Source organism: Triturus cristatus, chromosome 9, assembly GCF_964204655.1.
Source record: "Triturus cristatus chromosome 9, aTriCri1.1, whole genome shotgun sequence".
NCBI classification, from domain to species: Eukaryota; Metazoa; Chordata; class Amphibia; order Caudata; family Salamandridae; genus Triturus; species Triturus cristatus.
The window spans coordinates 172,888,211-172,903,007 of NC_140592.1; the positions used below are offsets into that span (position 1 = coordinate 172,888,211).

Below are 14,797 nucleotides of genomic sequence, written 5' to 3' on the forward strand. Positions count from 1 at the left end.
GATGAAATAGGTACACTTTTGTTGATGACACCCAGTTACTGTTAAAACTGCCTTCAACATCTATCCACCTGTGGTTGTGTCTGCAGTGGGTCAAGCTCAATATGGACACAATGCAGATTCTTATGTTCAGTACTGATGAACAGGTGCTGCAATCCTTTTTCTGGCCTACTTCATTTGGTCCTAAGACTATACTCTCTAAAACAGTCAGTCTCTGGGTCAAAACAGACTTCCCTTTTCAAGTTGACTGCCAGATGTCAGCTGTTGTATTATCATGCACCGCCCCAGTGTTCTCTCCAAAATGGCCAGCCGCTCTGCTGTCCAGGACTACTTGGACCAATCGGTAAAGAACTTGCAGGCAGCTGGACTATGGGCAACACCCACTTCGATGCAAACTTCAAAATGTTAATCACCAAAATGGCACATTGGATATCTTGGCTAGCCGATACACAGAAAACTGCTCCACGCTCACACATCGGGACGGTTCTAGGAAGCAACACCAAGCAGGCGGCACCCTATCACAGACATATGCATGTCAATGCAGGTCAAACAACTTATTCGATATAGGCTTGGACGGTCAGTGACCCTGGACTGCCTACCAGCAAAAAAAAAAAGATGAAGACTAAATCTTTGTAGGGTCTGCGTTCTTGTAAGGAAACACTTGTGTACTTGTTTACATCATCTGCATTTGCTCAGAACGAATAAAACGGGCCCTTTTAAAACCACAGTTTCTGCCTCTAGACATTCACTCCTGCTGACATGCAGTGATTGCCTGTCTTTCAGCTGAACACCCCATCCTGGCAAGGAGATTTATGAAATTTGAGAGATCACTGAACATTCATCGCCCTCCTGGCCCAACTGCATCAGGTTGAAAGCACCCCACGCAGACTGGACCACCCAGCGAGGCCCATAAACTGCGCTGTTACTGCTGTGGAACCAGTCAAAAAAGCACCTTATAAACCCTATGCTTTTCCGGGTGTTCAAAAAATGCTTCCGTGAACCCTGCATCTGGGACTCAGAGGAACTAGACAGTTCAGTTCTTTATTTACTTTATGCTTTCACATGGACCCAAATAATGTAATAGACAATTCCTGGTGCCCCCTGTATCACTTACATGCCCGCTCTCCAGAGATTTGTGAGGTCCCATTTAAAACAGTACTTTAAGAAACTGCATGATGCACCTTAGGGGCCCAGGCACGTTTTTAGCAAGGCGAAAGTTGGGGCATGCATGCCTGACCCGTAGGTCCCTACATTAACATTTTAAATGTGTATGTTTTTAACATATATGAATTCTTTTTAAATGCACTACTGCTTACATTGCCTTTTGATAGATGGTTTTAATTAGTCCTACATAAAGATGTACTGTACTATATCAAGAATTATGCACCGTCCCCCTTTGTCATGTCTGTGCAATTCTTCCACACCTAATTCAGGAAATTAGAAGCATGACTATCTCCACAATTAATGGCATTAGAGTCAACTATTACAACAGTCTGTATCGCAACATAAAGTCTTCCCTTCTATATTGCTTCCAATCTAATCAAAATCTAGCAGTTTTATTGACCAATGGAGCCCCTAATTTCAGTTCCATCATTTCATTTCAGAATGCTGCACATTAGCTCCCCGTTTAACAGCACATTATCTTCAAAACTCTCAGTATAGTCAAACGTTTTCTATATGGCACAATTCGAGGTTTCATATCATACCGTATAGAGAAATGTCTTCCCAAGATAATCTCTTGATCATTAAATAGCTTAATCTTGCAAGTCCCAAAATACTGCAAAGCTTGTGCCAGGGGCCGCTTGTTCGGTTTGTGCCCCGTCCCTCTGGAACAAATTACCTGAAGAGCTTCAGTGTTGTAATAACCATCTGACCTTTAGAAAGACTAAAATCGCTTCTCTTTTGTGCACACTTGCCTTGATACTGCTTTTTATTTAGTTCCGAGAGACCCCAGGGTGGTAGTGCGCTGTAAGAAATCCATATAACATATGGGTTTAGAAATGACTGAACTGTAATAGAATACCTACTTCCTGGATGTATCTTAAATATCTTTTCCCTAGGGGATCTAAACCAGCAATTGTTTCTTGGCTTGGCTCACCCCGCATTGATTCTCCTTGATTGGCTTCTCTTTTAATACATCTGAACACCTGTTAGTTCAGTTTGCAGCCTGCTGATGACTTTCAGGTTTCAGCTGTTTTCAGCCAGAAGGATAGCTATGATTTAAAGATGGTGTTCCTCCGCCTTTGCCATGGTGGACTCCCATTAACGTTAAACACATCACTACTCTGCCATTGTTCATGCAATGGTCCTCTTCTGGATTGGCTACCGCAAGGCTTTTGACAGAGGCATCCTGTATGAAACCAATGAGCACAAGTATCCAGATCACCCATCCTTAGTCTATAAACACTTTAATACAACCCAATCACCGTAGTCTGTCCTTTGGCTGTTAGTCACAACATAGAGTTTAAGACTATGAACCTTGCAAACAAGGTACTGGCAGACAGAGGCCTGACCGCCTTTTTATCGTGATGCTTTTGTACCATCCTGCTAGACTTCTAAGGCTTGCTTCCAACAATAGACTTGCTCCACCCTGTACTCTCAACGCTTGTTTCAACGTCTGCAAACATAAAGAGTAGCGCTCAGACATGGCTGTAAGTTAGCATGTGCACGCTACATCTGACAAGATCATGAAAGCATGCAGCAATGTCTGCTGCGTCCTAGATGCTACTGCCTGAGGAAGCAGTAAATGGAGCCATTATGCTGAAACAATTTTTTTGACTTTTTCTTCACAGTTGAGAAATTCTTGTGGATGACTGCAAATAAATTTACATTAAGGCTCACTCTGTAGCTGCTTCATTAAAGGAAATTAATTGTATCCTCTTCTGTGGAACAGAAAGTGTGGATTATTTTACAGTATCACACTGTCAGGGGAAAATAACAAACACATTTCCAAATGTAATTCGACGAATAGCAGGAATTCAAGAAGTCGAAGTTAAACTGCAAGCAAGAAAATTGAATGCTAGCAGGTTGTGTATTGTTTTGTTAATACTAGACTTGCAGACATTTGGAAATTCATTGTTCCCTGAAGAGGGAGAGCCGTGTTGGTTAAATTGTTACAAAATATCAAATCTTATAAATGGAATTTTCAGACAAAGCACGTCTTTCAAGATCCAAAATTTGGAGAATCAAATCTCTTTTTTGCAAAGGAGTTTCTTTTGTCTGAAATTGGAGCATTAGGTTTGTGAATGCGTTAAAAATAATTTCTAGGACTCCAGCACTTTCATCGTCATTTACTTAAAACTTATAAATAAGTAGCTTACAAATGTAGGTATACGTTTTGCCAAGCACAGAATGGCATGGAATATATAGTTTTTAGGACATCCTTAGACTGCTGTGTCTACTATTGTTGATTTTCTAGCATTGACGACTGTCATGGGCAAAGACCATTTTTTTCCAATTTCCTTCCTAGAAAATATTTGTCCCCTTATAGAAACCATGACCTCTGCCCCCTGATTGAATGATGGCATTCCCATTCTGTTCCCCTCCTAGAAAGGGGTCTACTTATGTTTTCCGGAGTAGGAGAAGATGTGCAAAACTGTGAATTTCCACTCACCTATTAGTTCGTGGGTGTACTTTTCACTTCTGGGTAACCACCAGGAATGACCCCTTCCTGCTGCTCCTTAAGAGATTTACTATAAAGGACTATTTGCAAAGACAGCTGCTTGTTCACTTGAGAAAAAACAGTCCCAGAGCAGAAATGACTGCTAATCCTGAATCTATTCGGATTATTGAATTTCTGTCAAAAAATCTTTTTGGGTGTATGTACGTTCTTCATTTCTATGTAGCCTACCCACAAATCTAAATGTATTCAGTTTCCATCTTCACAGCTATTTGTAAACAACCACAATTATAAATGTAAGCTCTTACAAACTGTAGAACCCAGGAATCAAACGCTTGCTTAGTTTTGTAGTGGGTGTTTAAACGACAACCAGATTATATATATATATTTTTTTTTAAATGATAGCAACCCTGTACTTTGGCATTTGAAAATTATCAATTCAATTCCGAAAGACTTTATTCAGTGTGTTAAAAAACAACCATAAAAGCTGTCGCAATTAAACAATCACACGTTGGTAAAATTGAAAGATAAAAACAGGGGCAGTAGATTATAATCATAAATGTCCCTACCAGAGGTAAATTTTTAAAAATTACTAAAAGGCTGGTGTTCTTGTAATTTCGGTAAACATCTGTTAGTCTTCGCTCTTCTGGTAACTCCTGCCAATCTCATTTAGTGATCAACAACTAACTAATAGGACATCTAACAGATTACAGGAAGTGGTGCAATTTGATAGCCAATTTTTTTTATTGCACAATGTGGGTCTTAGCTTTTCAGCTCCTGAAAGGAAACCAGGATCTGCCAATATGTGAGGGAGAGATGATGGGTTCCTAGTTGAGGTCCTTTTTGAGGAGGAGGATCATCTGACATTCTCTTGGCTCGAGTAAGTGGGGGTGTTGTGGTTTTAAAATCTGGGTTCTACTATACTGTTTGTACCGAATAGGCAGATATCGGAGGATCTTCCACCATCCTCTGGTGGGAATGAGCTATGGGGTTTTCCTGTGGGATCGATTATAGTGGATTTTAGTGGTTGATAACTCTACTCCTATCCCACACCCGATGTTGGTCATTGTGGTGGTCCTACAGGGCCTCTGTGACTTGTCTTGTCCTTCCATGCATCCTGTGAAGGTGCGCCACTTTATTGTTGTGCTCTGATTTATTCATTGATTTTCTTGGTCGTGGGTCAGTTCCTTACCCTGATGCCTCATCCTTGACACCAACAGCACTTTTGTCTGAAATTCTATCATCCCTTTGTATGCGTCTTCAACTGTCTGTTTGTTTCTTTCCCTACGAGTTCCTACACTCAAGATGCATGTCGGCACTGCCTTCATTTTTTCCAAACCTCTTTAACTCAGACTATTAGTTCCCCAGCCCTTGACAGCGCCTATCCACAGGGATCTTATGTAAAGCACGGAAATTAATAGGAGCTGTTGCATTTCGACTATTATGACTGATGCTCGGTTAGTGTTCACATAATCTCGGCTAAAACCCACCTCTTTATTAGTCAATTGGCAATAAGGGGCTTAGCAGGATTACCCTCGATGTAGGTAGCATGTTTGCTTTACCATATGTGCGGGATGCAGCTTCCTTGGTGGACTGGAAGGACAAAACATTATGACAACTTTTGCCAGATAAGAAGGCCAAATCTTAATACTGCCTATTTGGACTCGGTTGGCTAGAAAATTGGTGACCACAGAAATCTCTGGGTATGAACAATAGTTGTTCCATATTGAGGTTAGATGCTGAGTTTGGTCATCATGATTTCAAAATGAAAGACTAGATTGCTTGTATTTTTTTTTTTTGAGACTTCATTCTGTTGACCATTTCATTCTAGACCTCTCATACAAGCCTACACCCTTTAACTAATTGCTGTAATCTACAATCAAAGAAAATATAGAATTATCTACAGTGCACATAACTGTGCACAAGCCTATATTGGAGCCACTAATGAATCAAGCAACATTTTGTTCAAGTAAGATTTGTCATCTGAATATGAAGCCAGTTATGAGATCTTGTTGTAGATACCAATTCTACATTTAATTTGAATATCCGAACATGTGGACTGGATTCATATTTAACCACAGCTATCGTTAAGGTTCAGTGAGTAAAAATGCTAGCCGCATGTTCTGTTCCCAGCAAAGGCAACTTTCTTTTATTCTTCAGAGATTGGCAAATTTAGTACCATTAAATCATGAAATGGCAATGCTTGTTCTTTACAGTACTTATAAACTGCAAAAACTGTGGTATGAACTATTAAATAAACAAGTTAAGAATAATAGTGATAAACTAATAAAAACTTCGCAGATTCAGTTTGACCTGTTAGTGTGCAAGTGAATCCTAGTCCTAGCTTTTTGAGCCCTGTAGGGCAGTACCATTGGGCACTCACCCTGATATGGACGGGGGGCATTGCCTGTTGTTACACACTGGGCATCTTGACTGACCGTCAGTTACTTAAGGAGTAGGGGGTTGCAGTGCTGTAGCAGAGGCCCTTGCAGCTCCCAGAGACTCATCTCACTATATATATATATATATATATATATATATATATATATATATATATATGTTGCAGATTTCCTATGGAAAATAGGTCCTAACTATAACTACCTACTGGGGACCGCCAGTAGGTAATATATATATATATATATATATATTATATTTCTGGAACTCATCCGCTCCTTCCCCCAGTTTTGGAATGGGCTCCATGCTGTGTTACACCACTGATAAGACACTCCACTATGTAGTACCTTGCTTCTTTGTATGTTAGGACTCATAAATGTATTTCATATTAAGAACTGTCTAAAAAAATATGAATGTCACGAGAGGGCACAAAGCGGAGTGTGAATCATAGCAGGAGTTCTGTGTGGAAATGAAGTCTGAGTCAGGATTGTTTCAGTTTGTTAGATGTGGCTTCAGTGCTTTAGCTGTCTGCAACCTTTTCTCATCATTTCTTTGAAATATGTTTGGAGTGAGTGTTGGCTCTGCCCAGAGGAGCAGTCCTCTGTCACCTCATGCTGTTCGTGGTCTGTTTGGTGTATCATTTTGCATCCAGTGGAGTGCTTACATTGCAATGCATGAGCTACTGTTTTATATCTCAAAAGTACTCTGAATTCTCACACATGAAATTCTTCATCTTGTAGATGCATTTCATACAGAAAACAATACTTTTTGATTTTAATTTTTCACAGCAGCAGTGTAAGTATTTTAGTCAGGGCTTAAAATGCAAGGCAGAACTATTTGCCAAGGCTTGTTTTTTAACAGTAGGATGGGAGAATGCAGACAGGCCTCTTCATCTGTTAAATTCTGCTTCTAAGGCAGGTGGGTGCCTTCATGTCGCGCTGTAGGCAGGGGGTTCGATTAAAGATACTAATGTAGAATGCTCGTTCAGCTCTTACATCATTAACGGCTTCAGTTAACGACTTCTGACCGCCTTAACAATGTGATTTTACGACTATTGGAAGTTTTTTTCATGGTTTTCTGAATCTCATATTAATCTATTCCAAACAATTTGCCTTTATTCTTTTCAGACGCCAGCTACGACGGCAACAGCCCCAGCGCCAGCTCACAAAATATTTCGGAAGTGAAAAATGTGTCATTTAGGCAAAAGCTCACATCATTGGAGTCCAGTTATCCACCAGATCTTCACAAATCATTACAACATGGGGAAAAACGCACATACGTGAAGGACCTTAAAGGCAGAGAATACAGCAGCCAACCCAATGAGCACCACACTTGGAATGGGACTTCGATGAACTATGCTCGTGTGTCAAGTGGCAGGAGAAACCAGTCACCGGAAGGCAGGCGAGACCACCAACCAGGTAGAAACGTGGTGAACGGGCACAAACGGTCGCCTGAGAAGCGGAAAGAAGGAACTAAGAGTGCCGACAACACTTTGGAGAGAAGGGATCGGAATGACCGAAGGAGAGACGCTTCTCCCGAGAAACGGCGAGAAAGGTCTCCAACTCGAAGAAGGGACGTCTCGCCCACCAAACGAAATAAATCACTTGAAAGACTTACCGGTCAATTGAAATCACTTGACCGAAAGAAAGACCGCTCACCTGATCGGAGAAGGACTAAGTCCACAGACCGACGGAGAGAGAGGTCTCCAGAAAGGTGGGAGGAGCGTTCTCTTGATAGGAGGAGAGAAAGGTCTCCTGAGAGGCGGCGGGAAAGGTCTCCTGAAAAAAGGAACAGGGATGAAAAAAACAACCATAGAGACATGGACGAACGTAGCCTCAAGTATGATACCTATAAAAGCTCAAGGCAACCCCCAGAATACAGAAGGAAACCCTACAAGGAATGTAACACTGATCTGAGCATCTAAACTGAACCGAACCCAGTCACATTCCAGCCTGTGTCTTTAAAGGAGTCGAGATGAGGGTAGTAACCAGAGCAGAAATTATTTATAGTTTTACTACACTAACCATCCAACGCCTGCTGATCATACAAATATCAACAAACATTATGCAGATAAAATCATTTATATCACAAAACTATACAAAAATTGTTGTGCCTGATGTATATTAAAGAAAGTATATTTTTAATGTATACTTTTTGTAATGTTTTTGCCATGTGTTGGTGCAAACGGATACACAATTTTGTTTCTACATGCTCGGTTGTTTTTTATAATTTTTCCTTTTCTTAGAGTTCTCTGCCCGTTGCGACGTATACGAGAGGGTCAGTAGATTACCATAGTTTAATAATTTAATGACTAAGATGATTTAATTATTTGTTCTGGACTGTTATATAGTGTCTTACCACTATCATGTAATTAGAAATTTTGTTGTGAATGTTTTAGAGGATTGCGAAGAGCAGAGGTGCACTTGACGCAAAACAGATTCTACTGATGAAACTGAAGTAAAAAAAAAAAGTTTCAAAAGTGAACATTGCTGTTTGAAGAGACTACTGTTTGTGATGAAGGATATTTATAAAGCACAGATCTCTGTAGATGTTTTACAGTTTGTTCGATGAGCATTTTGCTTTAGTGTCCTTGGGATGCATGAATGCAAAGGCCGCAACTTGCCATTTTTGTGTAAGTGTCATGCAGGTTTAGGTCTCCACACCTGTCTGTATCAGCAGCACATTAAAAATTGAATCTAAGCAGCGCCAGTCCAGTTTCACAAAACTGCTCATGATGGGGAAATAAGCATGTCATTGTAAAAGGTAGTGGATGCAATCTGGGACGCCCACAGGGTGTAGTTAAAGGGTTAAGCATCATCTTTCCTACCTATTTAAGTTTGTGCCCTTTTAATCCACTGGAACCCCTTGGGGCAATTGGCAAATTGAAAAGTGCATTTCTGGGCCCAATGAAAACATGACTACTACGCTAGAGGCGCGTGTAAGCACGACAAGTGCGCAAAAAGAGAACAACCGGAAGATATGCTTTCTGGGCCTTGTTCTGAAGAATTCTATTCGTTGAAAGTATGGAGAGCAGCTAAACAAAAGTTGTACATAAAATACCGTGAGTCTGCTGGTGACCAGAGGTGTTCAAGGACTACTGCCTAGCTGAGCCAAAATGTTTGCCGTTAATGCTGGACTACTGAAGTAAAGTGCTGCTTACAAGTGCATTGGTGGGTACAAGTAGACTGTTCCACTCTCTCCATCCAAACACTAAAAGCATTGCAAGTCTATCACTGTTGTTGCCATGGTACTGTACGAAAAGAGATGGCCAATCATTGTGTGTACAGAGTTTCAATTGTAATTAATAGAGCCTGTTGGGGGGGATAAAAACTGTTGCCTTTTTCTTGTATAAAAGAGAATTTATGACGAAATGTAGCTGTGAGGAATGTGATCAGTGTTTATATTTCTGACAATGGAACACAATGGTCCAAAGGGATATATTTTAATGTAAACTGAATCAGGTATGTAAAGATGTTTTAAAATGGGACACAAAGTAATTCTAAAGCTTTTCTCAGTTTGAATATCTTTTAATTCTTCATGGTGGATCTGCTTGTGTATTATAAAAGCACTTGTATGCGGTCAGTGTTCTTTGGTTATCATTTCCTGAAATGTACTATAAATATATGCTCTTTTCTGTGTTGATGAAACACAGTATGTGGGCCAATCCTTTTTTTTTTTTTTTTTATTTTTTTTTTATAAAACTCTATGCATATATAAATACAACATTTGTTCATGGCTTTATTTGACTTATTGAGTTCTACATAACAATAGGTGGAATAAGCATAGAGGAAGTCATAGTACCAGCTTCTTTCTTGGAAACCAAAATCAATGTATATATGGCTGCAACAAAAGGAGAAGCTCTTTGAATGCTATTTTTATTATCAAATAAAGTTTTGCAAGTGACCACACTAACAGCATATTTGCCATTCGTCTTCCTCAATGCAGTCTGTTTTAGTGGCAGTGTATTCATAATCCACTAGACATCTCATTAAATAAATAAACATAATCTAGCTTACATATTTATTGTTGAATGCATTGCCATAGTTTTCTTTGTCCTACTCAACCAACTCATGATCCCTATGTTCTTGTACCACAAACAACCATGGAGATTCTTACCCGTCTGATGTCCTATGGCAGTTTTTAATGCTCCACAACTTGAAATCCCCGAACTGATACAAAGGTTCAACAGGATCTGCATATAACACTGCGGCGGCCCAAGAAATACTTGTTATCCCACAAATTTGAAGACATTACCAAATCCAGGAGACAGAACAGTGGCCTAACATCAGTCACCCAATCCAAAAAAGTAATGACTAACTCTCTCAACTATCACTTACCTGAAGCCTCTGAAGATTGTGCTGGTAGGGGTAAAATAATTCAAAGGATAAAATGAAAGTATTTGAGATGATGCTGAAGACTAATTTTCTGAAAGCGCCACAAACCAAAAATGGCTGGGAGATGTTTTTGGCATCTGGTCTGATAATCTTCACTAAAACAGGTGAAACGCTGAACACTAGTAAAGAGCCAAGCCAAAGTGTTCCTTCATCAACAGAGAGGAAAGCTAAACATTTAGCCATGCCAGTTGTATTGCTTTTTTAGACCGCGGGATCCTTGAATCCTGTAATAGATCCTGAAATTCCAGAATCCTTCATTCATGTACTTGATCCTCTAATCTTGCTGTAGCCTGCCACTCAGTGCATGTAGTTACGGCTTTTAGGGTGCTCGCGTGGTGGACAGGACTGTATGTTCTGCTCATTTGAAGGTAACAACTAGATTGCATGATAATGTCATACAGTAGGGACGACATGGCAATCCCGTAAGCAATGGTTCGGGGGTGGTGGGCTGGCAGTAAGGCCCAGGAGCAAAGCCCAGTGGGGAAAGCAACTGAGACCATCCCTAATGAGTATTCAGCAGTTAACAAACATTTGCCCCTCCTGATCTCAGAATCAGGCTATTGTACTCTAAGCTAGAGTAGTTGGCACTCCCCACAACGGTTGTAGTCCAGCTCTGGAGGTGTGATGAATGGGAGAACAGGCTTAAAGCAGACCTGGCTCAGGCAGCCTAAAGTACACTTTTAACAGTTGTGTGGAAGCACTTCTTATAATCGAGGAATTAAACAGTATAAGACAGCTTTCATAACAAACAAAATAAGGTAATTTTATTAGTTAGCCATTTAATTTCTTAAATAGCATAGTTTGTAGACTACATCATTTATTATAGTTGATTTGGAATTGCAGTAATGCCAATTAAAGTACATTTTTACAAAGCTACTTTTCCACTTATGGTATCAAAACTCTGATTTTACCATGAAATCAGAGTTTGGAAAATAAATTATAACCAGGCACTTTTTACAGTATTTTCCACAGAGGAGATCGGAAGTGAAATTGTAATCCTATACAAGCCTGTTCAAGGAAATATCTAGCCTGGCCTACTAAGAGAAACAGTTGTGTTTATCACTGTGAGAGCTCTTAACCCCAATTTGTGTGCCGCATTGCAGTGACTGCTTACAAGGCAAACTTTAGTGGTAACTTTAGATTAGTAAAAACAGGCTTTTAATACATGGCAAAGGCACATTTAAAGTGCATGTGAGCCACAGCACAGTAGTGCTCCTGGCAGACATATATTTTTGTCAGACATGAGGGTGGTGTAAAAGCATACTGCATCCCACATATCACATTTAATGTACATGTTATATACATATTTTCTGTGCCATCTCTAGTAGTCTTGCAAGACAGTTAAATTTTATCAATACTATTTTGGGTCCTGAGCGCATACATTGTGAAATGGACTAGCAGTCCCACTGGACATAGTGTCCTAATAACAAGGTGTAGAGAGTTCAGAAAAAAAGGAAAACAATTTGGATGACCATGCAGAAAAGGGGACATTGCTACTGTACACCTTCAGTAATTATTACATTACAGAACTCAAAAGATGGTAAGCAAAGTAAATACAATTGCAACTACAGGTATAAAGGTACCTGCAAAGGAGGGGGGGGGGGCAGTATGTTAGTTGATTTGAATTTAGGATTTTGGAAATCATGTAGTTATGGCAATCTCAGGGTGGCTAGATAAAGCTGGGTCTCCAAGCTGCCCAATCACCTGCATGCTGAACCTCTGAACTTGGGGGAGGGGGCTTCTACTGGTTAGGGGGTCCCTCAAAATGTTACCCAAAAAGAAAGATAGACACCGATGTTCAGGAACAACGATAAATTGAATGGCATGGCACAGCCACACAGTGTGTCTGATACTTATGTCCTTTTATGGGGGAAGGGAATAATAGTGGTATGTGTATTGCATATCCCTGGTGAATAACATTTTGAGACCTGTAATTTGATGAGTCATGTTTTCACAAACAGATAATCGGGCTGATTAGAATTCCATTGATTCTGTCCATTTATTCCGTAAAATATTTGAGATCATCAGGATAGAACAAGGCAGGGGAGTGAAAATACATGTGGGTCACCATCCACATGGGGTGATAACTTGTCAGATGTTACTATGTTACCAAGAGGCTCGCCTTCCAAATTCTCTGCAATAGCAGTTTAAAAGGAACAACCCTACCTATTGCTTTTAGCAAAGGGCTACAACAAGGAACACTGATAACTTTCAAACAATTTACGCCCTTGAGGTAATGCTGAGAATTTGAAGCAGGTTTTGGAAACATGGTTCTGGTCCATATCAGGATGCAGCACAGAAAAGTGCACATCATCTTCCCTGATCAAAGGCTTTCAAGATGCACAGTGAAGCAAAGTCTATTGATTGTGGCAAGCTATTGAAACCCTACTTCGTTTATCTTGATCATGGAGATATTTACGGGATGAATTTTTCAAAATAGATTAAGGAGGGCCAGTCCCATATCAGGTATCCTGCATAATCCCATATGATAAATTTACATAGATGATTATTCATGGTACTCACTTGCATATTTCTGAAAATATGTAGTGGATCTTGCTCTCCTATATTTATATTGCACGATCTTGTATAAACCCATGAGGCAAACTGTTTGCCATATACCTGGAACTAGAGTTTAAAAAAAAAAAAAAACACATCTGTAATTATTTTTGAAAAGTGGATGCAATGATTTGAAAGAAGATTTAATGATTATACCTAGGGAAGATCTAATGGCTTTTTCTGCACCATGCAATTGATAAAACTCTTAACCTTTATTTATTTGGAAGTGCTGTGCGCGTCCTTTCAGTAACTTCGCAGCACTGTCAGAAAAGGGAGTCCAGGAGGCTGGTTTGGTGGGATCTATAGATTTTAATCATGTGCTGTAGCATAACTGAAACCATTATTCTTTAGAGACAACCACAGTGAGTTCCGTTTTCAGGAGTTTACTGAACTTCAGGGAGTTGAGCTTGGTCTTGTATCCTTTTTAAATGAAAAAAGTCTCATTATAATATGTAGATCAAATGTGCTTTCTTGGGCGAGATGATGTAGGAAGCTGGCTCTGTATATACTATACCAAAGTGAGGTATAGTGTGCACAGGGTCCAGTGGAACCCCAAAGGTAGGCAGAGGTAAAGTTAGATAGCACCTCACTCTCTATTTGTGGTAGTTTGGTCGAGCAGTAAGGCAATATCAGAGGACAGTGTTAAGAATGTGTTGTGCACACTCAGTCAGCAAATTAATTCACACACTCAAAGACTGAACTTCTGACCAATTGTTTTTCTATAAAAATATTCTTTTAGGTATTTTATTTCCTAGAACCCAGCAAGCCTGGCACAGGTAAGTGAAAAGTACTTTGCAGTAAATATACGGTTTATAACACTTTGGATTGCAATTGTAAATGCACTTTGTTTTGACTTACTGTATTGTTTCTGAGAAATGCAATGCTTTGTAAATACAGTACATACATTTTGTATAGGATTTTCAGTAAGATTACAGGTAAGTTACTTTTGAGATTACTTTTCATACACAGAGTAGTATACCTGGATACTACTCGGGGGGCATTTCCTGTAAACAGGTAAGTAAAATCGTTTTTGTTTAATAGTACAATTTTAAAGAATTTTTTTAGGTTTTCCAACTTCACACAAACTTTTCGCAGAAAAACAATCAATGTTATCCTATGGAGGAAAATAGTGTTATCGGTTTTTAAGGTAAGCACTTGGTTGTGGGAGTTTCTGTTCTGGGGTTAGACTCGGGGGTCCCCCAGGGTCAAGGATGCACTCTTGTTACACCCTCAGTGGCACTAGGGCAGCCGGGTGTAGAGTGCTGAGGCCCAATGTTATCCAATGGGGATAGGAGGTCTCCGGTTGGTGGCTGCTGGCGAGTAGACCGCAAAGTTGTGGGAGCCAAGCTCCTGGTATTAGGCTAAGGGCAAAAGGGGATCCTGTTTAGCACAAAAAGTGCACCTGCAGGGGCGGCTGGGTGCAGGGTGCTGGTTTGGCGTTGGGTGCCCTGTTTTCAATTGGGATTTTCGGTTTTGAGCTGTAGGCGCGGTCCAGGAAGACTTCCAGTAGTAACCAACAGCTGAGCAGGTAAGTTGGAGGGCTCGGGGACATAGGTGCACCTCTGGTTCTCTTCTCCAGAGTGCAGGGCAGCTGGATGCAGGGGTGTGTCTTGAGGTCGAATTTCACCTTACCGGGCTACTCGTGTTGGGGGGGGGGGGGTCTTCGTGCAGAGGCTGCAGGGGATGTTGGAGTCCTGGAGGGGTCAACCCACGGTGAACTCTGACTCTGGAGTGCTGGGGGACCTCGCTGGGACTGGTGGGCCACTCTAACTCGGGCCGTAGGCGATGGGTGCTGTGGTGGTTCCAGGTTTTTTTTCCTCAGCAGGCTCGAAGTCAT

The 14,797-nt window shown here is 40.5% G+C and overlaps 1 protein-coding gene across 14 annotated transcripts in view; it reads left to right on the forward strand.

Annotated features, from left to right (window-relative positions):
- Positions 1-9,733, forward strand: part of MAGI1 (membrane associated guanylate kinase, WW and PDZ domain containing 1) — a 1,064,730-nt gene extending 1,054,997 nt beyond the window's left edge. For 11 of the 14 annotated variants that reach the window (XM_085624684.1, XM_085624688.1, XM_085624685.1 and 8 more), the window contains one exon: positions 7,138-9,733. In XM_085624684.1, the coding sequence (XP_085480810.1) occupies positions 7,138-7,934 (797 nt within the window). In that variant the 3' untranslated portion in view covers positions 7,935-9,733. The remainder of the gene's footprint in view (positions 1-7,137) is intronic. The other 3 variants (XM_085624690.1, XM_085624691.1, XM_085624696.1) reach the window with 1 other exon arrangement.
- The last annotated feature ends 5,064 nt before the right edge of the window (positions 9,734-14,797 follow it).